Here is a 24,597-nt window from a genome sequence, read left to right as displayed (position 1 = left end):
TCAACCGTCTGACAAATGTCAACTTTCCACCCTGAACAGAAATGACAGTTCTTCACACAACAAAAACAACACAAACAAGCACGTGCGTGGATCGGCCAGCTTGCGCGGGGGAAGTGTTTCGACAGAATTTGCTTATTTTCCCGTGGCCAAAAACCGTGTTTCTTCTTTCTTGAAGATAAAGTCCCCCCACACACGCAACAATGAGCGAGCTAGTCGAGTTGCGCCGCGAGCAGGCGATCCGCGAGTACGAGTGCATGAAGCACCTGAACCTGTTCACCGACGCAGAGATCCAAAGCATCAAAAACAAGCGCCACTATCACGATTTCAAGATCGAGCGGCGCACGAAGCGTTTGTCCGACTTTATCAACTACATCGCGTACGAGTGCAACGTGTTTCATCTGCTGCTGCAGCGCCGCCAAAAGCTACACATCAGCGCGGAATGGACCAGCCTGGAGCAGAGCATCCACCGGCGGGTGCGGGTGCTGTACAAGCGGGCGATGGCCCGGTTCGCGGCCGAGTATCGCGTCTGGACCCACTTCCTGCAGTACTGCCAGATGCGCCGGTTCTTCGCCGAAGGGTCGCGCGTGCTCGACCAAATGCTGGGCTACCACGGCGACAAACCGAAGGCGTGGCTGTGCGCGATCGAGTGGGAGTACCGGCAGGCGAACAATCCGGCCCGGGCCAAGCACTACACGCTGCGCGGTCTGCAGCGCCATCCGGAGTGCCGCGAGCTGGCGATTGGCTTCATCGGGATCCAGCTGGAGGAGGGCAAGAAAGTGGTGGAAAAAGCACGCGAAAGCAAGCAAGGACTGGTGGTGAAGGGTAAAGGGAACGATCCACCGCTGGACCAACCGCAAGAGCTGGAACTGGAGAAAGCGCTCAAAACGGCACAGGTGGTGTACAGGAACTTTGAGCAGAAGGATATGCGGTTTTACGAACAATTGCTAACGGAGCTGAAAGAGCACTGCCCGCTGTCAAATACGCTGGCAAGACAAGCGGTAGCGGAAATGCGCGAAACGCTCACGGACCAGGAAGCCATGTGGCATCTGCTGGCGAAGCTTGAGCTCGAGGGAGATGCGTTCGTAAAGAAGGAAGCAGAGCAAACGAAACCGCACGAACGGCTGGCAAAGTGTCTCGCCGTGTATAAGGAAGCTGTCGAACGGTTGCCGACGAAGAAAATGCACAGTCTTTGCATTGAAACGATGCTGCAGCTGAACTCCGTCGATGAGTCGGAGCACGATGAGAAAGCGAAGCGGAAAGCGCTTGCCGGTGCGTTCAAGCGGGCGCTCGTCGACGATCTGCTCGAGGAGGATAAGCTGCTGCAGTACTTGAAGCTGCTGCTGCACAACAGCAACCCCAACGAGGAGCTGGTCATGAAAGTGATCAACAAAGGGCTGGAACAGTATCCCGCCTCGGTCGACGTTTGGTCGGCTTATCTGCGCTATCAAATCCTGCAGGAAGTGGGCGCAGACGAGCTGGAGGACACGTTCCGCAAAGCCCTCAACACATTGCCCGAACGTGTCAGTCGGCTGGTGCTGTGGAAGCAAATGTTTCAATACTACAGCGAGCGGCCCGCTTTGCAGGGCACACTGGAGCAGCTGTTTCGACGGGCCATCGATCAGGAGCCGGAAATTTCGAACCACTATCAGCCACTGTACCTCGACTACCTGATGGCGTCGGCCGGCGATAATCTGGCCAGGGTGCGGAGCGAGTACCAGCGGCTGGTCAGGAACTACACCACCCCGCTCGAGCTGCACACGAAGATGGCAAGCTTGGAAGCGTCCCAAACGCCGCCCGAAGTTAGCGAGTGGCGCAAGTGTTACGAGTACATGACACTTTTCTATGGCAAGCAAGATGCCACCGTATGGCTGCAGTACGTGCAGTTCGAGCGGGATCACGGGCAGCCGAAGCACATGCAGTCACTGTACGAGCGGGCAAAGGGCGCGCTGGACGAGGATTCGTTCGCGACCTTCATGGCGGAGTACGAGCTTATTCGCAACCCGTACATCGTTCGTTATTGAGTAAATAAAGCGTACAGGCAATGGTTTCTGTAACAAACAATTTGTACGGCTCTTCTTTTTCCCCCCTTCTTTATCTTACAATTCCAATCCTGCCAAATCATCATCATCATCGTCCGGGCTGAGAAAGTTATCGAAGCAGGCGTTTTCTTTTGTGTTTGTACTGCTTGTCGGCTGTGGCTTCGGCGGGACAGCGGGGCTAGAACGCTGCACAAACCCATCTAGTGTGCCTTTTCTCGGTCCACCACCGGGTGAGAGGGATTTGTTAAGGAACGGTTCTATATTCCCTGCATTGCAGGGCGCCTGCACGCTGGATGCGTCGGAGAAATCCTCATTGCACAGGCCAACGCGGCTGAGCGTTTCCTGCTTGCGCTGCAACATCGTCCAGATGATGTCGTCGGCCGTTTTCTTCGCGAGAAGGTAGCGCACGGTGACGTTATCCGCTTGGCCGATACGGTGGGCGCGGCTTTCGGCCTGTGCTAGGGTCTGGAGGTGGAAGATGGTGATTAAGAACGTTTGGAAAAAAAACGGGGAAATGGGTGTCACCTACACTTGGGTTCCAATCGAGCTCGGCAAACAGCACCAAATGAGCCGCGGTAAGTGTAATGCCCGCATTACACGCTTTCAGTGAGAGGACAGCGGCGCGGCAGGTTGCTTTCGATTGGAATCTTTCCACCAATGCCTGGAAAGGTTGAAAAGAGGGTTAATAGAGGGGTTTTGTATCTTTTCTTTGCTACGCTCCAACTTACTCCACGTAGATCCGATCGCGTTGAGCCATCGATACGAATAAAGTCAACCTTCTGCTTCGATAAACTCTTCTCGATGGCATCGAGCATGACGTGATGGTGTGCAAACACGATAAACTTCTTATTCTCCTTTACAACTTCCTTCAGATAGGCACTATTGGGGAAACAAAAGAATAAAATGCATACTTAAAAAGTCCAACGCCGATAAAAACCTTTAATTCTTACCATACGGCGGGTGCTTTCGCTTCCGCCGTTACGCTGTAGTATTTAATCAACGCTTCCTCCCGCTGCCGTCCCTTGCTGGTGCTGTAATCCGCCGCATACGAGCTCATATTACCCTCCACCTCCTCGTTCGTCCACAGATAGGACGGATCGAGCACAACCGTCTCCCGGTTCTTCTCCGTCAGCTCCGACATGACCTCGTCCTTCGTCCGGCGGATCATAAACTTGCGCGCCAGAAGCAGATTCAGCTCAGCCAAATTCGACTGCCCCGTTGCATCCCAGCCAAAGTTGCTCTGCTTGCCGGCACAGTACCGCGTACTGTACTCCTTGAAGCTACAAAACTTCCCATCCAACATCTGCAGTTGGGTGAACAGTTCCACCGGCCGCGATAGGGCCGGCGTCCCGGACAGCAACACAACGCGCCGTGCCCTTTTGGCCAGCGCCATCGCGACGGTGGTACATTTCGCTTTAAAGTTTTTCAGCGTGTGCGATTCGTCAAAGATCAGCATACCGAAGCCACGATCGAGCAGCTTCTCGCCGCACCGTTCCATCATCGAGTAGCTCGCGATGAGCACGCGACACTCGCCAATGTAATCCTGGCCACTGTTCAGCGCAGCGATACTGTGCACGGGAATGTGCGGCAACAGCTGGCGGATCTTGTGCGCCCAGCTGTCGCGCGTCGAGGCCGTGGTGCAGACGAGCAGTGGCCAATCTTGCTGGTAGAAATCGGCGACCGCGATCGCTTGGTACGTTTTGCCCAGCCCCATCTCATCGGCAATCAGCGCCCGTCCGCCCTTGTCGATGGCGAATGCGACTCCTTCCTTCTGGAAACCAAGCAAGCTTTCCACCAGGGATGGTTCGATTGCATTCAAACATATTCTGCTGGGTTTTGGCTTCGGACCACTGGCAAACTCTTGCATCACAAACTTGGGAATGCCACCGAGCACTACGTGCGGGTTGAGGGTAGCAATGCGTTCCTGCAGCAGGCTATAATCCTTCATCTCGAACGTCCACTTTTTCGAGTTTGGTTCTGCAAAGGAAGTGGAAGGTTTAGTGGAATGAAATAATGACTCTTCGTACTTGTGTTTTACCGTAACTTTTTGAAGGAATTTGCTTGAAAATGTCGATCATCTGCTCGTTGAACCCATTCGTTTCGACGACGAACCGTGTGTCGGACACGATCGAACAGGCACAGGTAACCGTCCGAACGAAGACCGGTGCCACCTTGGAGGGTGTCGAGTTTTTCTGTGCCGGTTTGGCGTACGGTAGCGCCGGTGGGCCACGCTTAGCCTGGAACGATGAGCTCGATTTGCCAAACGATGATTGATTGCCACCGTAAAATGTACTGATAGTGAGCGGAGTTTTGTTGTTCGCTCCTGCTGCTGCTGCTTGTGCCGGCAGGACATTGCTTCGTTCGGTGGCTGCTTTACCGCCGCCACTGCTGTTGGTTTGGCTTTCCAGACACTTTTTGCGTGCATTCAACCGTTCTATGGCCATTCGACGCTTTTCGGCAATTTCCTCGGATGTGCAGGACATTTTCAGGACATAATATAAGTGGCCAAAAACAGAGAACTGATCACACGGTAACGAATACGAACATTGCTAAACAACATACACAACAATTGTGATTGCCGCGCAAATTGAAGTTGATGAAACCTTTGTTGCTGCATGGGCATGTGGTGAATGAGTTTTTAAACTGGAATTAATGTAAATTATTATATGATAGTTGTGAATGTTAGAAACAACTCCATCAATGGAGTTTACTCAAGATTTTGCCCATGTTTTAAAATACTTTTGACGAAATTTCACAAAAGTTCATGTAAATACAGGAACATTTTTTTATATTTTTGCTGCATGGCCCATCTGTCACACATCGATTTGACATTTGACGCAAAACCCGCAAACCGGCTGGCAACCGTACGTAAACAATAAATACATAACAGAGCAGCTCTGCATTTGTTCCACACCAACTTGTGAATCTTTTGCCATGAATAAACTCGTCGGCACATTTCTTCGCACGGTTGCACTGCGCCGCACGCTATCCGGTGCGCAATCGTTCCACGTGCTCAACCGACAGTACAGCTACAAGAGTGACCTGGCGCTGGAAACCATCTACCCGAACAGCAGCCTCCGACTGTACACACCACCACCGCCCGCAGTAAGTGTTATGGGGTGTAATTTTTAGCAAACGAACTGATCGGTTCCATTATATTCAGCCAAAGCCCGATGGAACGTTCAATGGATACATTCCGCTGGAAAAGCTAACCATCTCGTTCAGCCGTAGCAGTGGCCCGGGTGGACAAAATGTGAACACCGTAAGCACAAAGGTGGATCTGCGATTTCACTTGGAAACAGCCACCTGGCTGCCGGAAAACACGCGCAATCGGTTAGCCCAGCTGGTAAGTGTGGATTGGTGCACCGGAAACTATCCATCGGCGCTACATTTAACACCGTAACAACTTTGCAGCACAAGGGACGAATCACCAAAGATGGATATCTCGTAATTAAAAGCGAACTGACCCGCTCCCAGCAGATGAACACGGCGGACGCGCTGGAAAAGCTGCGCACCTTTATACGCCAGGCCGAGCGGCCGGTTTCGGCGGAACCGTCGGAAGAGACAGTGGAAAAACTGCGCCGCCGGCACGAGAAAGCTGCCCGGGAACGGTTGGCCATGAAGCGGAAGCGTTCCGAGACGAAGGCTCAGCGGCAAGCACCTTTGTAAGCTTAGGACCACCAAGAGATGTGTGTAGTAAAGTAACGCGTTTGAATTTAAATGATGTTTAAAGTTTTTTCTTCAATGCGATGACAATGTGAAAGGCAGCTCAACGCAGAAAATTCCAATAGCAAAAAGAAAGAACGATCCAATTGGATGAAGGGCTCTGGCAGCTCATTTTCCAATAAGTTCTGCACGTGTGTGCCAATGTTTACGTTTTCTGACAGTCAAGTCGGTGTGTTTTTTGGGGAGCTCGGAGAACGTAAACAAACGGAACAGCGGTGACCACGGTGTGCAACTCCACACAGACTAAAAATGAACAAATCTCGTGGTGCTGGTAAAGGACGCAAGAATAACCAATTTCGGAAAAACCATCGCGATCGGGAAAGTCGCCCACTGGCCGAGAAACTATCAGACTTAGCGGTGGAAAGCGATTCCACGTCCGCATCGGAAGATGAAAGCGATCAATCCGGTTCCGGGCACAGTTCGGGCGAGGAGGAAGTGGAACCGAAGAACAAGTTCGATGTTGGAAAGCCGCCCAAATTTCCCGTCGCCATGTGGGACCTAAAGCACTGCGATCCGAAAAAGTGTTCGGGCCGGAAGTTGGCCCGGCATGGGTTGATCAAAAACTTAAGGCTAGGACAAAAGTAAGTAGTCGGGGGGTCCCTGAAAGAAGCAAAGAAGAAGGAAATCAATCTAATATTCTTCTTCTACAGATTTCCCGGCCTAGTGTTAACACCCGTCGGGGTGAACTGTGTCAGTCCCCAGGATAAGGACATTATCAAATCTTCCGGGATTGCAGTCGTGGACTGTTCGTGGGCAAGGCTGGACGAAACGCCGTTCAATAAGATGCGCTCACCGAATCCACGATTGTTACCGTTCCTGGTGGCGGCCAATCCGAGTAAGTTTAGTAGCAATCCTTCGTCGAGGCTGGCATTTTGAATAGAATGTTCTGTTTTATTGCAGTTAACTACGGCAAACCGTGCAAGCTGTCCTGCGTTGAAGCGATCGCAGCCTCGATGTATATTACCGGCTACAAGCAGGAAGCACTTTGGTATTTGAACAAATTTTCCTGGGGCCACTCGTTCGTCGAGCTCAACCAGGAGCTTCTCGATGCGTATGCTGGTTGTGCCAACAGTAAGGAAATACTGGAAGTGCAGAAGCAATACTTGGAAACTGCACAGGATGAGCTGCAGGGCGAACGCGACTTTCCCACTTTTGAATCTGAAGAGGAATCAGGGGAAGAGGAAGAAGAAGAGGAAGAGGAAGAGAAGGATAAAGAGGAGCCGGCTAATGTAATAGAGCATGAAAAGGCGAAAAAAACTGTAGAAACAGTAAAAGAAGCTACAAGCATATAGGAAAATAGGCTGTAAATAAAATGTAACATCTTGCATCATTGAAAGGGTTTAAAAATTAACGCATTTTTAGAGTATTTATCATTTTTTAACAACAAACAGGGTTGCTTTGCACTTTGTCTCTAGTGAAGATGGTAGTTTTTCTCATTTTTTGCCACAGAAATGTCATATTGCCATGGTTTGTCATGATATTTGGCGACATCACGTCACAAACAGACGAGAAAAGGTAAGCAACCCTGCCTGCCGGTGTTTTGTTGACACTGGCGCTTGTCTCTGCCAGCTGATTCGTCTGCCACTTGCCCAGTGTACGTCAAGTAAAGTGTGTGCATCTATCGTCCTGTGCTCGAGCGACGATTCGAGTTCATTCCTTCGCGAGTGTGTTACTAAAAGCTCCTAAAAATGCCTGCAATGTTGCCGGAATCCGACTCGGAGGACGAGCTGCCCCCAGCCTGGGAGGAGCGTGCCACTAGCGATGGTTTCGTTTACTACGTCAAGTAAGTACATTTGCTCTTAAATGCCACCACCCCTCCCAAGTGCTGACCACCGTATGCTATCCAATCCCTTTTCTAGCCATCAAAGCAAAAGCACCCAGTGGACACACCCACGGACCGGGAAAATGAAGCGCGTATCCGGCGAGCTGCCGATCGGCTGGACGCGCCACATCGAGGAGGACACCCGGAAGGTGATATTTGTGGAGGAGAAAACGCAGCGCAAATCGTACACCGACCCGAGGCTCGCGTTTGCCGTCGAGGAAGCGCCGGAGCGGTTGAGCGAATTGCGCCAACGGTTCGACGGTGGCACGAACGCGCTGCAGGTGCTGCACGGGCGCGATCTGAACGGCAAGGTGGCCCTCATTACCGGGGCAAACACCGGCATCGGGTACGAGACGGCGCGCTCGCTCGCACTGCACGGGTGCGAGATTATCTTTGCCTGTCGCGATGAGCAGGCGACCCGGGCCGCGATCGAAAAGCTGCGGGCGGAGAAGGAAGCGGCCGGCCAGCGGTGCAAGTTTGTGCCGCTGGATTTGGCCAGCCTGCGCTCCATCAACCAAGCGGCGGAAGAGGTGAAGAAAGAGTACAAGTAAGTGTTTTTTTTTGTAAATGAAAAGTATCACAAAGAAAATTGTCCTTACATTCTCCTCTCGCGTGCTCACCTCTCCAGGCACATCGATATGCTGATACTAAACGCAGGCGTCTTCGCCCTGCCCCATTCCATCACGGAGGACGGCTTCGAGCGCACATTCCAGGTGAACCATCTGGCTCACCACTACCTGACGACGCTGCTGTCCGAGCTGTTCGATCACACGACGCGCATCGTCGTGGTGTCGTCCGAGTCGCACCGCATGGCCACACTGCCGGCCGGCGGCCTGAGCGAAACCGACCTATGCCCGCCGCAGCACAAGTTCTGGAGCATGATCGCGTACAACAACTCCAAGCTGTGCAACGTCCTGTTCGCGATGGAGCTGGCTAAGGTGAGTGCCGTCTCTTCCGTTTGCTATCTGCTGATGTTTTTATCTTATCTGGTTGCTTAATGGCGAATCATCGATCGAGGGCGTGGGGTTCTCTTTTGACTCTTTGGGGTTTCGTGCCACAATCCATGTTCTCCAGCAAGAGCCGTCCTCTATCGTTGTGGATAGCCTACGTGGACATAAGTTTGGGTTGGCTTCCTTACAATTCGTTGGTGCGAAGCGTGCTGTGATATTATTACCAAACAAACAAATCAATGAAAAGCCGGCCTTAATTGCTTGCTATTACAAATGGAGGCGACTGTCGTTTATTTACACTGTAACCGCGTACCGTTTACATGTTTCCTTACACTAATTAACCGAGCGAAGAAAGTGGGGGGAAAAGTAGAACGAAAAACAAAGAACAATAGATAGAAAGTAACAGTTTGTATGGGTGGGAAGGAGGAGGGGAGCGGGAAGGTCAAATTTAACCGTAGCTTGTTGCGCAAAAGGGAAAGGGAAAGTGGAGATTATAGTTAATCATAATAATATATGCCATATAACTGCTGCTAGCACGCGCCCGTCCCTGTGGGGGACATCGGCTCATCATCATCATCATCACCATCATCATCAGAGCATGAGTGCCGTCCGGCCGTCCGTTAGAGACTATTTTTGATAGCTAAAGAAACCCATTTCATATTTTATAATGCTACATTTTGGGACCCCAAGCGTCGGGGTCACGCACGCGTACGTAGTCTGTGGAGGTATTGTTTTTTTTTATTCACTCTAGTACCACACATGACACGTGTACGCCACGGTACAACATGTTTATTAACTGCAAGCTGCTGCTTCACCACATTCCATCATATCGCATAATCGCACAATCGAATGCGTTTTTTTCCCCTCCGAATTGGTACCATCTGGCATACCTTTATTCCAGACGGCAGCGTGTGTGTGTTTGCTAGTAATAACAGTAGTAGCAGCGCGTATTGTAGTTACTTCTTGGAAGAGATGGTTTATGTATAAAGACAACCCACATGTGCCACACCACGTGGTTGCTGGCTGTTTGCGATATGAGTGGAGCGTAGTTTCGACCGACGTACTTCCAATCTTCCTTCATCCTCCAATTCCAAATTCATTTTAAAACCCTAAATTATCATCTAATGTAGCTTACAAGTAGTAGTAATAGTAAGTAGTGTGTTCCTGCTGCTTATCCAGCTTTTTTTTGTTTGCCCTTCAGCTCAATATTTGTTTGTCTATTTGTTTGTTACATTCTCCTGGCTGCGGTACTAACTAATGTGTTCCGGGTGGGGAGGGCAGATGTTAGACCTCTTTTCTTGACGGGAGAGGAGGCTGCGCACTAATGCTTAACGTCGTCCAACGACACACGATCAGTGAAGCACAATGCGCGTTTTGATATTGTAAATATTCAAAAAAAGAAAAAAGTTACATTAACTGAAGAGTTATAATTCCCCTATTGTTTGTTGTTTGCGCACATCCCCATTTTACACTGTTTTAATGTGGCTTGGTAAGAGGTACGATTTATATTTTTATTAGTTCATGCTTTTTCATGCATCGTACCTGAAACTGTGTCTTCTTGCTATTTTTTGAACTGCGCCCCTCGATTCTGGGCCACAGAGGTTTACGGGAAGAACCAGGTTGCACTGTTGCATGTTTCCTGCGAGAAGCAGCACCCTGCTCCTCTTCCTTTTTTTAGTCCTATATTCATCAAACACGTTGTTTCTTGTTTTCTCATGGTTTATATATAATGTATGGTTTATATTGCTAATATATATGGTGCTATTTCTGCTTTGCTTTCTCTTTTTTTTTGCTCATTCATGTATATATTAATGCTGCTTTACCCAATCCGCCGTTCTGTGCCATAGTTTGTTTTTTAAACGGTTAGCTTTTTTCTTCTTTTTTGTTTGGACACTGTACTTATGGAAGCAGTTTCTGCTTTAAATGTTTCATACTGCAACCGCACCTGCTGCAATTGTTGCATGTTTTGGCTTAGAACCGTGTGTGTCGAGGGGGTATGGTAGAGAGGATCTTAAAGATATCGCCTCGCTTCTCAATTTTTTTATCGGTTTTGCGTCCTAACTAATCAACTAATGTATACATATTAGTACGGCTTCTTTTTTATCGAGTATATCTCTGCTTATTTTTTTGTTTTGTTTCGTGAAAACACATTCTCCCTCGCGTCGTTCCACTGTTTTCCTATTTGTGGCTAGATTTTTCTTTTTTTTTTCTTGTATGGAAGGTTATAAAAATTAATAGCGGAAGGAAAACACAATCATTTCTCTATCTCACCTCCTCACGCTCTCTTCCATCATCATCAATATCATGTTAGCAATAGTACCAATGCGGGTTTTTTTGCGTGTCTTCTTCTTCTTCTTCTGCTTCTTCGTTACAACCTCGTACTTTAGATACTCAAAACCTAGATCGGTCCATATTTCTTTGACACGATCGGTTTACAGGAAAAGAACAAGTGGGAAATTAACCTGAAAATAAACCCTTTCAAAAGGAGAAATAGAGGGAGACGGAAACCACAGAATTCGCAATAGTAACAGTTAAAGTGTGCAGATAAAGGTTTACTAAACAGTGATCCAGCCCCCTGCATTATGTTTTGCTGCTGTTCCTCCATTGAGTGCGTAGAGCGATACATTGAATTTTAATGCGTTCATCATAAAATGTGCCTACCCAAAAAGCCAGCTGTACGAGGAGAGTTACATACACACATAAATACACACACAAACAGGCTACCAGACACAAAGAGGTATGGTATATCTGCTGCGGGACGAAACCTAGGCGAAGAAGAAGATCTAATCTTGATCTCATCTCTCTCAGTAGTAGGCCCTGTAGTAAACCCTGGTGCCCTCATGCAAATCTTCGCCCCTTTCCCTATGTCACAATGAGAAAAGGAGGCGCGACCCCCGTTTCGACCGTTTCGTGTGTTTTGAGGCGTAAGTTAAAAACCAACTGACTGCGATGCCGGACCTACCGAAATTGTGTCAAAAATAAAGCGCAATTGGGATGTGGTAGTAGCGTAACAAAACAGAGCAGCCCCACTCGCGCACCTCCATCATCTACCTCATCTTTCGCAGCAAATTTAGCTTCTTCTCGTGATTTTCTCGATCATTTCTGCGCCAGCGCTTCACAATTTTGCAGCCTCACTCCTTGGCTGCTGTGTGTTTATCTCCCATTCTCTCTCTTTCCACTGTTACCTCATTGCACGTGGATGATGATGGCCGGGGGTTAGTGCTGCTGTTCGGTGTCGATCGATCATTGCTGCTGATGATTGCCCTATCACAAGTGGCTGCTGGTTCGGCCGAGGTAATGGGGCGTTTTGGAGTTGTTGCCACCGCCGCCGCCACCACCGCCACCCTTTTTGTGGGATTGCGAACCCTTGGAACCACCTCCACCTCCACCACCACCTCCTCTTCCACCACCACCGCTGCCGCCACTTCCACCACCACCACCACCACCACTACCACCACTACTGCCACCACCCATCGGACCGGACGCACCGAAGAAGCTTGGCGGTTGGGCAGCCGACTCGTCAATGTTGAGGGACGCGAACACGTTGTTTGTTTTTCCACCCCAGCCCTGGAACATGGAGGCCGATCCGAGGCGCGTTTCACCAGTCTGCGGTTTGGGAACCTGTGGGAGAGGGGAGAAACAAACAGCAAAACGTTAAAAAAACCCAATTTACCTCATCCCACCCTTGTCTGGATTAGTGCTGCAAAATATCACTGTCAATGGTGTGACAGATACATGCTTCGTGACATTTTTGCGACCATCGCTTGGTCAGTTACAATGTCATGATTTTTTTACTGTTCTACAAAATGTGATCAGTGCTGACATAATCATGACAAATTCTGACTGAAACAAAATCATGTCAGCGTCACGAACTCTACTGTCATGATCAGAGGTGAGACTCAAACAGTTGGTCAGTCACTTGGTTGCGAATGTTGTGTCTAGTGGTTCCTCGACTCGACAGACAATCAAAGCAGACAGAGCGAGAAAGAATACCCAAGTGAGTGATCAAGAGTTGGGTGCAAATCAAAATATCACCAAGCATGTGATTGATCCACCAACTGTTTGAGTCTCACCTCTGATCATCTCAGTTGTGTATGTGAGCTGATTTGAGCTTCGTTTCAGTCATGAGTTTTGGTGACTGAAAAAGTGCCGCATGTCGTTTTCGGCATGTCATGACGCACTTTCATTGAGTATCAGCAATGAGCATCAAGCTACCAGGGATATGTTCATTGTTTTCGTTAGTGAACACCAGCGTTGGTGATGCACATGACATTTTGCAGCACTGGTCTGGATCATTATCACGCTATACGTACCGAAATGTTTATCTTCTTCGGATCGATCGATAGCATGGTCCAGGCATTGTTGCGCGAGTTGGCCGGCAGCATGAACCCATCCTCATCGACCATGCGCTTGTTCTTCTGTGCACTTCCGCCACCACCGCCACCGCCACCACCGCCGCCACCACCACCACCTCCACGACCACCGCCGCCGCCACCACCACCTCCACCTCCACCGCGCGGCAGCTTATAGCTGAGCAGCCAGTTCTTGTTCTCCTCCGCCTCCACCTCGCGCTGGATCTCTTCGCGCGTTTTCGGCGCCGCCTGGGCCAGTCTCCCTCGCCACTTGTCCTTGCGCAGGTCGAGCAGGTCCATGATCATGAACCGGATGCGATTGCACACCGGCTCCCCGTTCGGCAGCAGTATCTGGCGCTCCGAGATGCGCTGCAGCTTGTTGAAGCACTCCTGCAGCGTGCCGGACGAGTCTTGGGCGGTCGCCTCAATGCGCACGCCGATCGTGGTCAGCAGCTTGCACAGACACTCGAGCGACTCCTCGTCCAGCACGTCGTCCTGCAGCAGCTTCATGATGCACTTCAGCATAATGTTTGCGCTCAGCTGCTCCTGCTTGTACAGCGCACCGATGAAGCGGATCGTGCCGAGCGCTCGCCTCCGGATGCGGTTCGTCTGCTCCTCCAGCTCCATCTTCATGTCCTCGGTCTGTTCCGCGGTCTGTTCGCCCGCCTCCGTGCGCTTGTCGTTCTCCTGCTGCAGCTTCGTGTTGCGCTTGCAGTCCGTGCGGTGCTTATCGAACTCCGCCTGGCACTGGGAGATGAGCACGCGCTTCAGGCTCATGACCTGCCCGGTCGCACCGCTCGGGCTAACCTTGATCTCCGTACCGAGCTCCCGGCACAGCTGCGCGTACGTGTCGGAAAAGTTCGGCTCCATGATGGCCTTCTCGAACAGGATCTTGATGCAGTTGGTCAGCCGCTCCTCCGTGTCGATCGTGAGCGCCTTGATCTGTTCCTTCAGCACGCCAAAGTTCTCCGGCGTCAGCTTGTTGAGCGCGCTGCGGAACTCGCGCGACAGCTTCTGGGTCTTTTCCGTTTCCGGGTCGGCCGCCACCTTCGGCTGCATGAAGGACGGTTTCCACGCGTTCGAGGAGGACTTTAACTTCACCTCCTCGCTAATGTTCAGGTTCACCTTGATCATCTGCCCGTCCGTGTCGTCCCCGCCCGCCATTGCGCCGGTGCGGGTCGACATCTCCTTCGCGGACAGCCGGCCACGGTACAGGTTGCGGTTCATGGGCGGCCGGCCACCGCCCGACGGGCTATCCATTCCGCTTCCTTCGACCGACGACGGCATCGGGCCACCGAAGCCCATGCTCTTCATGAACGATGGCAGCAGCGAGTTGTCCTGTCCGCTGACGGCGCCAGCACCACCACCGCCGCCGCCGCCGCCACCTCGACCGCCCATGTGCCGTGCGGAGGACACGAACGTGCCCGGGCTGGACTTGAGCAGCGATTTGCAAACGTCCGGTATCGTGGTGGGCTTCTCGCGCCCAATCGCCGAATCCTTCAGCGACAGCAGCAGATCGAGCGAGTACTTCTTGCGCACCCCGCTCACCGCATCCTCGTTCAGCTTCTCGGACGTGCGGCGGATGCGCTTGCCAATCGACAGCCCACCGGTCGGCGTGGTCGGAGTGGCCGGATCCGAGGCGTTATTATTGTTCCCGGTCGCTGCAGTGCCGCCGCCACCTCCATCATTGTTGTTGAGCGCGTTGTCCGACGGTTCGGTGGTGCCCGGTTCCTCCTCCGCTTCACCATTTGCCGCCGCCGCCACCGGTGCGGTACCGTTTATGGACAGCTTCGTTACCGCATCCGCTACCAGGTCGATCTTGTTGTTGTTGTCCTCCTCCTGGCGCTTTTCCGCCACCGCTGATTGGGCCAGCGTGGCGACATCGCCACTGTCGGTTGCCATGCTGGAAAGGGGGTAAAGCTGCCGCTCCCTCTAGTGTTCCGTTCGTTCACTTCCGTACACTGGATCACACCCTCCTCCAGGTTGCACAAATCGTTTCCGGAAAGCGAAACGAAACTGCCTCCCGGGGCTCACGCGCGCTGTTTGTGTGTGTGGAGCAAAAGCCCTGGCAGTGTGGAAGTTTTCTCAGTGTGTGTGTGTGTGTGTGTGTGTAAATAGCGCACTATTGGACAGTCTCTATTTGGGTACGAGGAACACAGAGTTTTTCACGCTTTAAGTATATGGCGAATGCGAATGCAGTTTGGCAGTGAGGATCGTGTATGTGATCGCGTACTTTGTTCGCGCTGCTATGCTTTAACCGTCACACTTCACAATGTTTGCTTCACAGTTTTCTCTTAAAGTACTGAACCTAGCACACTACCACCATTAGTATTTTGTGTGGATTGAAGGAACCAGCCTCGTCTTTTCGATGTGTTTGTCTGAAGAGAAAAAAAAGAAAAACAGAGAGGAACATTATTAGCATAATCTGTAGCAGTACATTCACCAATAAACCACCTGTTGGTGGATAACGAGTTGACTGTGGCTCTTCTGGCCGCTTTGCGTACATGCGTGCGTACTTGTGTGTGTGTGTTATCAATATGACGTTGCGCATTTTATTGTGCGCAGCCGTTCCTTACTCTCGTAAGAAAAAAACAATGTTTTTTTGGTGTTGTGTGAGGTCTTCTGGGGCCATCACACAGCTTCCCAAACGGCTGGGACATATTTCTTGGAACAGAACTGATTTTGTTTCGATTAGAGCGAACATCGCTGGGGGCTTGAATTGCAATGGTGTTCGCCGTTGATGATGATGATGATGATGATGGGAGGATACTTCTATGTCTTCCTGCCTTACAGTGATGGTTTAACACCGGGAGCGGGAGCGACGACGACAACGACGACGACAGTGTCTTTTCTTTTCTATTTTTATCATTCGTAGCGGTGTGCAGTTTAAAACGTCTTACACACGATGTGTGGGTGAGAATGTGCGTTGATGGTAGTAACTTCATTTTCTACTGTTTTTCCCTTTTATCATCACAGGGTTTGCCAGGAGTTCTCACAGTTGTGGGACACTTTATTTACTCTTTCTTCGGTGAAATGAACTTAATGTAATGGGAATCGGACTCGATAGCAACCGTTGGACAAATCCAATAGGCATTTTCAATGCTAAAAGGCGTGCCATAGAGTTCAATTTCCAACATACGACATTCACTTCCAATAAGAAAAAAATCAAGGAAGTGTTCCGCAACTATGAGAACCCCAGGGGAAAACCCTGTAATTGAGCAGAATTGAAATACAGGTAAAAAGGCAACAAACTTGGATGTTTTTTTATAACAACCCATCTCCCCATTAATTTAAATTGGTCGTTTTATCACAGCAAAAAGAGAATACAAAGACGGTTCTCTCCCTGTGTGAGTGCGTGTGTCTATGTGGCATATTCCTATCGCGAGCGAGCACACGATCGCGTGGCTGCTTTGTCTTTTTGCTTTGCTTTTGCTACAGGTGAAAGTGAAATCTCGGGTACTCGGGTCGCTGAATGCTGAAACAACCAGCTCTTGCCCTCCTTACCTCCAATCTCCCCATTGACTTAATTAGATAATTACTGTTAACACACAGTCATACCCAGAGAGCTTGCCACTTGCCCCGTTCAATGCAGTTTTGCTTCAACAAGACACACTGGCTGCTGGTGGGCGATGCAGTATGTGTTTCTACCCCCAAAAGATTGTCCTCCTGCCGCCGACCGTGCAGTTTTAAGCAAAACCCCTTTTACGCGACTGTTAGCACATTTCGCGTCAAGGTCGTTATGGAGACGACGAAGTGAGGTGTGTGTGCTACACAAAAAAAGAGGTTTGTGGACCAATTTCGGGAGAGGTGGAATGGAAACCGGACTCCAAAGCGACCTATAGCTTTGCCACCACCACCACCAGGTGAATTGCGTGTGGTATTGTGTGAAAGCCCCTCTCTTTTGCTTGGGGTTTTCTCTCTCCTTGTCTCGCTCTTTTCCATTTGCCATTTTCTGTGCGCGCCCCAATTTGAACGAAAATTCCACACGCAGCAGTGCAACAAAGTGTGCAACCAACAAGGAGAAGGGGAGGAGGCAGAGCAGAGTGGGAGGATAAAATCGAATGAAATCAAGTGAAAAAGTGCAGGCCTGTTGCTAGGTGGTGTGGGACACACCATTTGGGTTGGCTTTTTGCACCACCTTATGGCGGCGGCTTCTTATGCTTCTTTTGCACGCAGGTTTCGAGTGTATGTGTGTGTGTGTGTGTGTGTGCGTGTGGGAAGAAGTTTGCACGCGTGCATGTCTTTTTTGCATGTCCCAAGAGCAGCAGCAGCAGCAGCTAGTGTAATGGTAGTTTACTTCTCTCTGAGGGAAGGGAGCTTTCAGGCCACAGTGACACAATAAAGATCATGTAGCTCGATCACATCATGCTTGATCGAACGCTGTCTTGTCTCGCGGTATCAATAACTGCAATGGAAGATCATTCGGTTTTCACTGCAATAGTCTCGTTTGGGGCAACATAGTTGTTGGCGGGTTCGATTTCTCATGAGACCGCATTGGGGCGCAACTTTCATTGAAAAGCCGGTCGGGCGGAAGACGGTTGGGCCCAATGCGTCCACGTGCGTGCCTGTGTGGCGGCAATGCAATGCCGCTGGATGTAAGATTGCGTGTGATGCATTTCACTTCTCCACTTCATTCCACGCTTCGCAATAAATTTTTCCTCTTCGCAATGCTCTTGTTGGATTAAGCCCAAGTCAGTCGGTGTAAAGTTTTCCCGTTTGCAATTTCCCCCCGCTCTCCTAAAGTGGATTGGAATTCCGTTTCTTCTGCTGCTTCTTGTGGGCAGAAAGAGTGGTGGAGAGGCACACACATAAGTGTATCCGCTATCTTTTTAAACCCGTTGCAAAACCTGGTATTCAGGTGAGAGCAGTGCGGTGGTGGTGGTGATGATCGTACGGCTTAAAACTGTAGACGTTGCTCTATTTTTTCTCTTTCAATAGGCCATAGTCGTGGGGTCTTCGCCAGTCTCTCTTTTTAAAATTCGATTGAGTGTTGGGGTAATTTTCGGCCTGCTCGTGTACATGGCTGGAATTTGAGGTCACCTGCAGGAGGATGAATTCAGGCATTAAGTCAGGGCTTGTTTGAAGAGACATTTTGATTTTTGTTGCTGTAATATTGTCTTTGAAATCAAATATAAAACAGTGACAGACAACAATCAGTCTCATTGCATCGCTTCCTCATCGTTGTTGCTCCGATCAACAGAGAAAGCCTTTCCTTGTCGGCGGAATTGGAATTGCACTTTCCATTGGATCATCGCACAGACACACACACACACACACACACACACACACACACACACACACACACACACACACACACACACACACACACACACACACACACACACACACACACACACACACACACACACACACACACACACACACACACACACACACACACACACACACACACACACACACACACACACACACACACACACACACACACACACACACACACACACACACACACACACACACACACACACACACACACGTGCGCACGAATTGGAAAGCTGCTGCTGTCTAAAGAAATGCCAAAGTAAAGCACCACACACATGCAGTATTGGCATGCAAGAAAGCAAAAGAAAGAGGGTGAATTTGTGCTTTTCTTCCGTGGTCGTTGCGACCGTTAAGAAACGACAAAGATGTGTAACCCCTCCTCTCTGGACGAGTGTGTGGTACCAATAGCGAATGCAATAGACGAGGAAGTGGAAGCGATCGTTTAACAAAGGGGACGTCAGACAACCCCCTAGCCCTACAGCACGACCTTCAGAGGACGAATCGATACGGCAAAGGTAAAGCACGAGACGATGCAACACGACGTACACGGCGTGTGTCTTGGTGGTGGTGGTTTGATTTTATACGAAGAAAATAGGTGAAAAGGTTTTTTGCCCCTTTCTCGCAGCAGTCTCTCGGTTGCTCGGACTGTCTTTGTTGTAACTGCAGAATGCATTTACCATCTAGAAAGGGGGTGCATTTGATCGGCTCGAACAAGAACGGGCACATAAAGGAGGACAATTATTGAGAGACAGACAGATAGAGAGAAAGAGAGAGAGAGAGAGATGTTCTTGTTTTTCGCCCTAGTAAAGGTCGTCCCCCGCTAGTCCGCCCGTGGCCCCCTCCAAGACAGTGTGTGTGTGCCCAGGGTCCTTTCCTCCAATGGGCGATGTTTACGGATGCAAAGCTGCCACACTAAACACACACACACACAGCCTCACATTCGTATCATTTGTGGCTCGTGTGCCCTGGGGCGGTGGTGGTGTCTAGCAGAGACATTCCCGTTATCAATTGAATGTCTTCCCGCGAACGTGTGTGTTGTGTGAAAACTAGCTGCCCGAAGCAAAAAGGCAGACACAGACATCCCGTTTGCGTTTTTTTCCGGAAGTTTCTTCAAAACCCGACGACAAAAATCAACAAAGCAAATGAATGGAACGGGCGAATTCAGGAATTATAAGACCCGCCCAGAGACAATGCCCGTTCAATTACACACGATGGTGAAACTCGGGCTGGTGTGGGGCGCGCGACAAGCACAAACAATGCGGGGGCCAATTTGCTCCTTTTGTTAGAGGGAAGCATCCTTTCTCAGGATGCTTTTCCCTCGAAAACGGACGGACAATACTCGAACACACAGAGCAGGAAGAGGAGATAGAAAAAAAATCCGCTACGTTGGCATGTTTCATTCATGATTCCGTTCATGGCGCTCTCTCTCTCTCTCCCATACACGAAACAAAAAGACTCTCTTGCTTAACCCAAAACCCCGCTTCTCCGTTCTCAACACCACCCCGCCCGCGCGGTCATGAGGTGACACACACATACGCACACACCCACGTGCACACACAATGCTTATGCAATTTCTATGCGCTTCCCCAAAAAAGGCGAACTACACACATCGCCGCCAGCATCGTGCACACGGAGGGGAGACAACGACACGTGCACGGTTTTCCTCGCCCACCGCGCCCGTCCCCTCTGTTACGTGCACCAACTCTCTTGCGGTAAATGACGCATCAACTTTCTTAGACGTAGAAGCAGGCTATGATATTTCGTCTTAAGTTTTGGGTCATAATTGCACTTGCAAAAGTAGTGCAATGTCATCGAAGGCAGTCAAAAATGGGGAGCGCTGTGCAGCCTTATGACACACGACGGATGCATCACACACACACGCACACCAGCACCGAATCCCATGCGGGGATGGATGATATCGCTGCATTGCATGTTTGAGTGTGTGCGGATTCGCGGAAACGTTGTGTGCTTCTGTGCGTTTCAGTGTGTACGTGTGTTGTTGCGTTTGCGAATTTTGGTGCGATTTTTCGTCTGTATCACCACGTCGTCTCCCACAAGGTGGCGAATGCCTCCTTGTCGCTGTGTGTGTGACGTTGTTTTTTTTTGCCGTGCGTCTGCTAGAGGCCGCAGAGTTTCGCACCGAGACCCGTCGTGAATGACCTAGAACGGAGCAAAAATTCCAAAGCACATGTGAGCAAGACGGCAGATACAGCCATACGCGCGCACACACATAGACACACACACACACGCACACATAACGTCTCCCGTACGGACACATCAAAGCAACCCCCATTGGGTGTAAAGGGCACGCGGGATTTCTGTTAACACGCGCGCTCACTGTTCGGATCGACTTCGTATCGTGTCAAAATCCTGCAGTAGGCATTGTACAGTGGGAAACGAATCACGCACACGCACACACAGAAACACTCACAAACAATTGTGACACGTAGCACACACTGGCTGGACTACGGGAATCGCCGTTTGTAATCCTTGGGCTCCCTTTTGTGTTAGAGAGAGAGAGAGAGTGTGTGTGTTTTTGGGACCTTTCCCATACGGGTTTCGATCCGACGTGACTGTAAATTACACACAAACACAGAAGCACACACACACACACACACATGCACGAAAAACGTGTAAGAATACGCACACTTTTTTATAGATTACACACGGTTTCGCTACACGGAGGCACCACCAGCACCGAGAAGATTCACTTTTCTTTTGAGCAACACGACACACGGCTCTACCATCACCAACACACCGACCGCTGCTGCTGCTGCTGCTGACGGCATTCCATTCCAACACCATAGCAGCGCACACACGCGGAGAGGTTTCTTTTCTGATTTTTTTTTCTTCTTCTCGCTGTCTGTGTCTCGCTGTAGTAGCACGGGCCGACGACAATCACTCACCTAGTGTATTCACGCGGGGACCGTTTTTGAGGGGTCTGTTAGAGTTCGTTGCGTAGTAGTAGCAAGCCCAAGACACACTGACAAGACTCTCGTCTGTCTAATATCCTTTGCAAGAAGAAGAAGAAGAAGAACCCCACCAATGATTGCGCACGCGGTGTTCGTTGTTTTTGCGCCCTGCTTTATCGGCTCCTCGCCTAGTCGTTTCCGTCTGTTCTTTTGTCTCCGGCCCCTGCCAGAGCTGAACAAAAACAATCTCACCTACCAGCGGGCCCTTTCATACAATGAAAGGCGGCGGCCCCCGCTCGTCAATGGCAAAATAGGGGAGGAAATTACGCACACGTGCGTGGTTAAAATGACAGCTGCTATTGCTGTTGCTGCTGCTGCTCCTCCAGCAACCAACCCGTTATCCCTCTCTGTTTCTATCTCTCTCTTTCCCGCCCTGCTTCACCGTTCCCTGTGCAGTGACAGTTTAGGGTAGCGTTTTCTATCCAATTTTCGCTACTGGAGGCACTACCGGAATTTGTCACACTTTTTCAATCATTTCCTAACATTAAAAGATGTTTGATATCGAAATTGTGTGGGATTTTTTTTTTAAAGTACTTCCTAACACTGAAACCACTGATTTATGAAGGAAACAAGACAAGAAGAAAAGAGATAACAAATTCCATTGCCTGCTTGGCTACTGGTTAAGCACAAGCAGTAGGAGGAAAGCAGTTGCAATTTTGCTTTGGAAATTGTCTTCTCTCTGTTACAAAAAATTCCATCCACGATGGACTTTACACCCCATCGGTGCCTCGTCGACACGTCGGTACGGTGCTGGTGGAGCTTAGAGGAGGGCAGAGCGAGGGGGTTACATTACGCTCTCTTTCCGGTTTCAGACACAGGTGAGAACGGAGCAGTGTGCGTAGCGATGACCAGGCGCAAGGCATCGCTTGCTTTTCACAATTTCATTCGCGCTCTATGAATAATCTCATTGACCACGGGACAAGTACAAGAACCGCCCTCATGGTGTGTGCGGTGGCGTATTACCTTAAAATACGCAATCTCACTAATCTAGCAGCCAGAAGAACAGAGCTCCCCTCGAAACGGTTCTCTCTCTCGCTCTCTCTTTCTCTCACAGCGCTCCGCGTGAGGGAAGGTTGCCTGCTGCGGAGAGCTGGTTGGCTGATGACGAGACGGCCCCAAAATGACGGGCGATAGTGGTTCACCCCGTCCGAATAAATCCGTCACCCGTCGACGTTCCGGGTGGGGGACAACGAGACAGCTCCTCTCGCGCTCCTGCGGCCCCTACACACCACACATAGTTGCCTGCGCACAGCACACAGCAACCCTTCTTCTCTCTCTTCCCTTTGCTCTTAGTATTTCTTTTTGTGAGCCACGGTGTCTCTCACGCACGCATGTGAACCCGAGCGCACACACACACACTCGCATGGGCACACGCACGCACGCACCGATGGTGAGATTTATTTCTATTACCTTGCACAGAAAACAGCACACGAACAGAGCTCTGGAGCACACGACGACTGCGGCACTGTCTCTTTCTCTCTCACTCTCTCGGTTCTTGGGACAGATGGTGGAGGCTTTTGTGTCGCTTTCTGTTCGTCGTTTTTCTGTTGTGATGAGGTTCAAACTAGCGATCGCTGGTGGACTGTTCCGCAAACCGGGACGCACGCAATGTAGAGTTCACCGATTGTAGAGATTTTGAGGCTCCTGTACTGCACCACACCGTGTAACGTGGTGCAGATTTCAAAAGGATTGCAAAATGGATCCACTGCTGTCAAGTTTGCGTGTGGCAGCTGTCATCAGGTTGGATCGCGGTGCGCACGAGCGGACGGGTGGATCGAGCCGGTGTGTAGTCGCCATCTTTAACGGTTGATTGGAATGTCTACGGGTGAAATTCGCACGAAAGTAAAAATAATATTCTGTGAAATGGGGATTAAAATTTGGTGGGAATCATTCAAAAAGATTTGCTCTTATTAAAAAACAACCTTTTTTTTTCATTTCAGCGCTGGAAATCCAGAGGCATCGCGGTGTTTGTGCTCCATCCGGGAAATATGGTTTCGTCGGCCCTGTCTCGAAACTGGTGGTTCTATCGCTTTCTATTTGGGCTGGTTCGTCCGTTTACAAAATCGCTGGTAAGTAATGATTTCCATCTCAACCGTTTATCGATAATCAATTTTCAATAATTTTGCACCATTTTGTTTTAGCAACAAGCGGCCAGTACTACTGTTTACTGTGCAACAGCGTACGAGCTGACCGGCTTGACTGCACTGTACTTCAACAACTGCTACGTCTGTGACCCGTCCGGTGCATCCAGGAACGAGCAGCTGCAGCAAAGCCTGTGGGAGCTTAGCGAGAAAATGATCCAGCGTGTGATGGGAGAACAGGGCGCCCAATAAGGTAAAGCATGGTAAAAACAGTAAATGATTTTACTACTGCTGACGACTTCCGAAAAATATATCCTTCTTTATTGATGTGCAACAAGACATGCTGATTTGAGTTTACCCACCTATACTAACAACGATGACATAACACGTGTTGTGTAGTTTGAAGAGAATCGCTACTAACATCTTGCTGACCCTATTCTATCATCTCTTGAACGTGATGCAAACTTTGCTAAATGCTAACATCCAACCGTACTATAAAGTAGTAAAATAAGTTATACATGCCCACTCTGTGTGTGTGCATGTGTAATCTGTTCTGTTTTGAATTCCTAAAAATCTGTAACACGCCCCTTGCGCTCCCAATCCCCGTACCGGGTCGGTTCCGGTCCCTTCGGTCCACCGATTTCGCCCGTGTTTGGGTTCGTGTTGTTTGGCCACGGCTCGAGCGGTTCCTTCTCCTGGTACGGATGCTTGCCAACGATCTCGTCCAGCTTGCCGATGGGTGTTTTTTCGCGCAGCTTCTTCTGGAACTCCTCCATCCGCGGACTGACCGGTTTGTCCGACGGTGGTTTGTTCGTCGAGAAAGACAGCGAGGGAACTATGATGGGAAGAGACCATAGGACAGTAGGAATAGCTGATGTTGTAGTGGGGCAAACCATACGCATTGCGGTATTTAGAAAATACCGTACGATTGCAAGCGTGGTGAAATATGTACGCAGCGGGGGATGCTGCGCAAAGATGAGATTTATCCAGGACTAGCGATGAAACTTACCGAAATTGACGACATACACGTGTCGGATGGAGGAGGAAAATTTGTTCACCAAAACTTTGGACGTCATCATGGCGAGAATGAGAGGTGATTCTGTTTGCTGGAGCGGAATATTATGGAATATTCACCGAGATGCAGACTTCTCGTGCTAGCGGTGATGATGTTTTGTTTTGAAAAATAGCAAAAGGGAAAAAAGCAGATTTCAATCCGTCACCATTGACGTTCTGCGTGTCGGTGGGTAGGAATGTCACTCTATTCTTCTCGTATGGTGTAATATTTCAAGCTGTCATGACGGTTTGAAAGCTTTCGGTGTGTTTTCATGAAAATTTGAATTTGAAATTGGATTCTGTCAACCTATTGGAAATT

General features: G+C 49.9%; 7 protein-coding genes across 10 annotated transcripts; 4 read left to right on the top strand and 3 right to left on the bottom strand.

Annotated features, from left to right (window-relative positions):
* The first annotated feature begins 44 nt into the window (after nt 1–44).
* On the top strand, nt 45–2,069 carry LOC121597285 (U3 small nucleolar RNA-associated protein 6 homolog). The gene has a single exon (XM_041922931.1). The coding sequence runs from the start codon at nt 201–203 to the stop codon at nt 2,019–2,021; it is 1,821 nt and encodes a 606-aa protein (XP_041778865.1). The 5' UTR covers nt 45–200; the 3' UTR covers nt 2,022–2,069.
* LOC121597284 (SWI/SNF-related matrix-associated actin-dependent regulator of chromatin subfamily A-like protein 1) lies at nt 2,046–4,780 on the bottom strand. The gene is made up of 5 exons (XM_041922930.1): nt 4,078–4,780; nt 2,990–4,016; nt 2,768–2,918; nt 2,569–2,700; nt 2,046–2,504 (listed from the first exon to the last, which is right to left on the bottom strand). Exons 1-5 carry the CDS (start codon nt 4,520–4,522, stop codon nt 2,097–2,099), a joined length of 2,163 nt encoding a protein of 720 aa, XP_041778864.1. The 5' UTR covers nt 4,523–4,780; the 3' UTR covers nt 2,046–2,096.
* A 99-nt stretch (nt 4,781–4,879) lies between these two features.
* LOC121597293 (peptidyl-tRNA hydrolase ICT1, mitochondrial) lies at nt 4,880–5,760 on the top strand. Its single transcript, XM_041922940.1, has 3 exons — nt 4,880–5,144; nt 5,203–5,385; nt 5,454–5,760. The coding sequence occupies exons 1-3, from the start codon at nt 4,974–4,976 to the stop codon at nt 5,706–5,708; spliced, it is 609 nt and encodes a 202-aa protein (XP_041778874.1). The 5' UTR covers nt 4,880–4,973; the 3' UTR covers nt 5,709–5,760.
* Nucleotides 5,761–5,838: 78 nt separating this feature from the next.
* Nucleotides 5,839–7,116, top strand: LOC121597289 (18S rRNA aminocarboxypropyltransferase). Its single transcript, XM_041922937.1, has 3 exons — nt 5,839–6,346; nt 6,416–6,600; nt 6,666–7,116. Exons 1-3 carry the CDS (start codon nt 6,015–6,017, stop codon nt 7,055–7,057), a joined length of 909 nt encoding a protein of 302 aa, XP_041778871.1. The 5' UTR covers nt 5,839–6,014; the 3' UTR covers nt 7,058–7,116.
* A 204-nt stretch (nt 7,117–7,320) lies between these two features.
* On the top strand, nt 7,321–23,564 carry LOC121597032 (WW domain-containing oxidoreductase). Its single transcript, XM_041922493.1, has 5 exons — nt 7,321–7,548; nt 7,625–8,134; nt 8,216–8,525; nt 23,085–23,213; nt 23,286–23,564. The coding sequence occupies exons 1-5, from the start codon at nt 7,454–7,456 to the stop codon at nt 23,475–23,477; spliced, it is 1,236 nt and encodes a 411-aa protein (XP_041778427.1). The 5' UTR covers nt 7,321–7,453; the 3' UTR covers nt 23,478–23,564.
* Nucleotides 8,795–22,861, bottom strand: LOC121597030 (eukaryotic translation initiation factor 4 gamma 3-like). Of its 4 annotated transcripts, none has more exons than XM_041922489.1 (3): nt 22,555–22,861; nt 12,851–15,267; nt 8,795–12,158 (listed from the first exon to the last, which is right to left on the bottom strand). In XM_041922489.1, exons 2-3 carry the CDS (start codon nt 14,789–14,791, stop codon nt 11,805–11,807), a joined length of 2,295 nt encoding a protein of 764 aa, XP_041778423.1. In that variant the 5' UTR covers nt 14,792–15,267; nt 22,555–22,861; the 3' UTR covers nt 8,795–11,804. The 4 variants fall into 4 exon arrangements, with proteins under 4 accessions (XP_041778423.1, XP_041778424.1, XP_041778425.1 ...); XM_041922490.1 differs by lacking the exon at nt 22,555–22,861 and adding an exon at nt 21,079–21,532; XM_041922491.1 differs by lacking the exon at nt 22,555–22,861 and adding an exon at nt 20,820–21,038.
* On the bottom strand, nt 23,525–24,531 carry LOC121597035 (succinate dehydrogenase assembly factor 4, mitochondrial). Its single transcript, XM_041922496.1, has 2 exons — nt 24,235–24,531; nt 23,525–24,060 (listed from the first exon to the last, which is right to left on the bottom strand). Exons 1-2 carry the CDS (start codon nt 24,302–24,304, stop codon nt 23,792–23,794), a joined length of 339 nt encoding a protein of 112 aa, XP_041778430.1. The 5' UTR covers nt 24,305–24,531; the 3' UTR covers nt 23,525–23,791.
* Between the last annotated feature and the right edge of the window lie 66 nt (nt 24,532–24,597).

The sequence above is a fragment of the Anopheles merus genome, chromosome 3R, assembly GCF_017562075.2.
Source record: "Anopheles merus strain MAF chromosome 3R, AmerM5.1, whole genome shotgun sequence".
NCBI classification, from domain to species: domain Eukaryota; kingdom Metazoa; phylum Arthropoda; class Insecta; order Diptera; family Culicidae; genus Anopheles; species Anopheles merus.
This window is presented reverse-complemented; position numbering and strand designations above follow the sequence as displayed.

What these genes read in the sequence shown, in the direction of transcription:
- LOC121597293 (XM_041922940.1), top strand. Translation starts at nt 4,974, where the DNA reads ATGAATAAACTCGTCGGCACATTTCTTCGCACGGTTGCACTGCGCCGC. An exon ending in ACACACCACCACCGCCCGCA is followed by an intron (nt 5,145 to 5,202) that starts GTAAGTGTTATG and finishes CATTATATTCAG; the next exon opens with CCAAAGCCCGATGGAACGTT. An exon ending in GCAATCGGTTAGCCCAGCTG is followed by an intron (nt 5,386 to 5,453) that starts GTAAGTGTGGAT and finishes ACAACTTTGCAG; the next exon opens with CACAAGGGACGAATCACCAA.
- LOC121597289 (XM_041922937.1), top strand. Translation starts at nt 6,015, where the DNA reads ATGAACAAATCTCGTGGTGCTGGTAAAGGACGCAAGAATAACCAATTT. An exon ending in AACTTAAGGCTAGGACAAAA is followed by an intron (nt 6,347 to 6,415) that starts GTAAGTAGTCGG and finishes CTTCTTCTACAG; the next exon opens with ATTTCCCGGCCTAGTGTTAA. An exon ending in CCTGGTGGCGGCCAATCCGA is followed by an intron (nt 6,601 to 6,665) that starts GTAAGTTTAGTA and finishes GTTTTATTGCAG; the next exon opens with TTAACTACGGCAAACCGTGC.
- LOC121597285 (XM_041922931.1), top strand. Translation starts at nt 201, where the DNA reads ATGAGCGAGCTAGTCGAGTTGCGCCGCGAGCAGGCGATCCGCGAGTAC.
- LOC121597030 (XM_041922489.1), bottom strand. Translation starts at nt 14,791, where the DNA reads ATGGCAACCGACAGTGGCGATGTCGCCACGCTGGCCCAATCAGCGGTG. An exon ending in CGAAGAAGATAAACATTTCG is followed by an intron (nt 12,159 to 12,850) that starts GTACGTATAGCG and finishes CCTCTCCCACAG; the next exon opens with GTTCCCAAACCGCAGACTGG.
- LOC121597035 (XM_041922496.1), bottom strand. Translation starts at nt 24,304, where the DNA reads ATGATGACGTCCAAAGTTTTGGTGAACAAATTTTCCTCCTCCATCCGA. An exon ending in CGTGTATGTCGTCAATTTCG is followed by an intron (nt 24,061 to 24,234) that starts GTAAGTTTCATC and finishes TTCCCATCATAG; the next exon opens with TTCCCTCGCTGTCTTTCTCG.
- LOC121597032 (XM_041922493.1), top strand. Translation starts at nt 7,454, where the DNA reads ATGCCTGCAATGTTGCCGGAATCCGACTCGGAGGACGAGCTGCCCCCA. An exon ending in GGTTTCGTTTACTACGTCAA is followed by an intron (nt 7,549 to 7,624) that starts GTAAGTACATTT and finishes TCCCTTTTCTAG; the next exon opens with CCATCAAAGCAAAAGCACCC. An exon ending in GTCCGTTTACAAAATCGCTG is followed by an intron (nt 23,214 to 23,285) that starts GTAAGTAATGAT and finishes ATTTTGTTTTAG; the next exon opens with CAACAAGCGGCCAGTACTAC.
- LOC121597284 (XM_041922930.1), bottom strand. Translation starts at nt 4,522, where the DNA reads ATGTCCTGCACATCCGAGGAAATTGCCGAAAAGCGTCGAATGGCCATA. An exon ending in GCGAAAGCACCCGCCGTATG is followed by an intron (nt 2,919 to 2,989) that starts GTAAGAATTAAA and finishes TTTCCCCAATAG; the next exon opens with TGCCTATCTGAAGGAAGTTG. An exon ending in AGCTCGATTGGAACCCAAGT is followed by an intron (nt 2,505 to 2,568) that starts GTAGGTGACACC and finishes TTCCACCTCCAG; the next exon opens with ACCCTAGCACAGGCCGAAAG.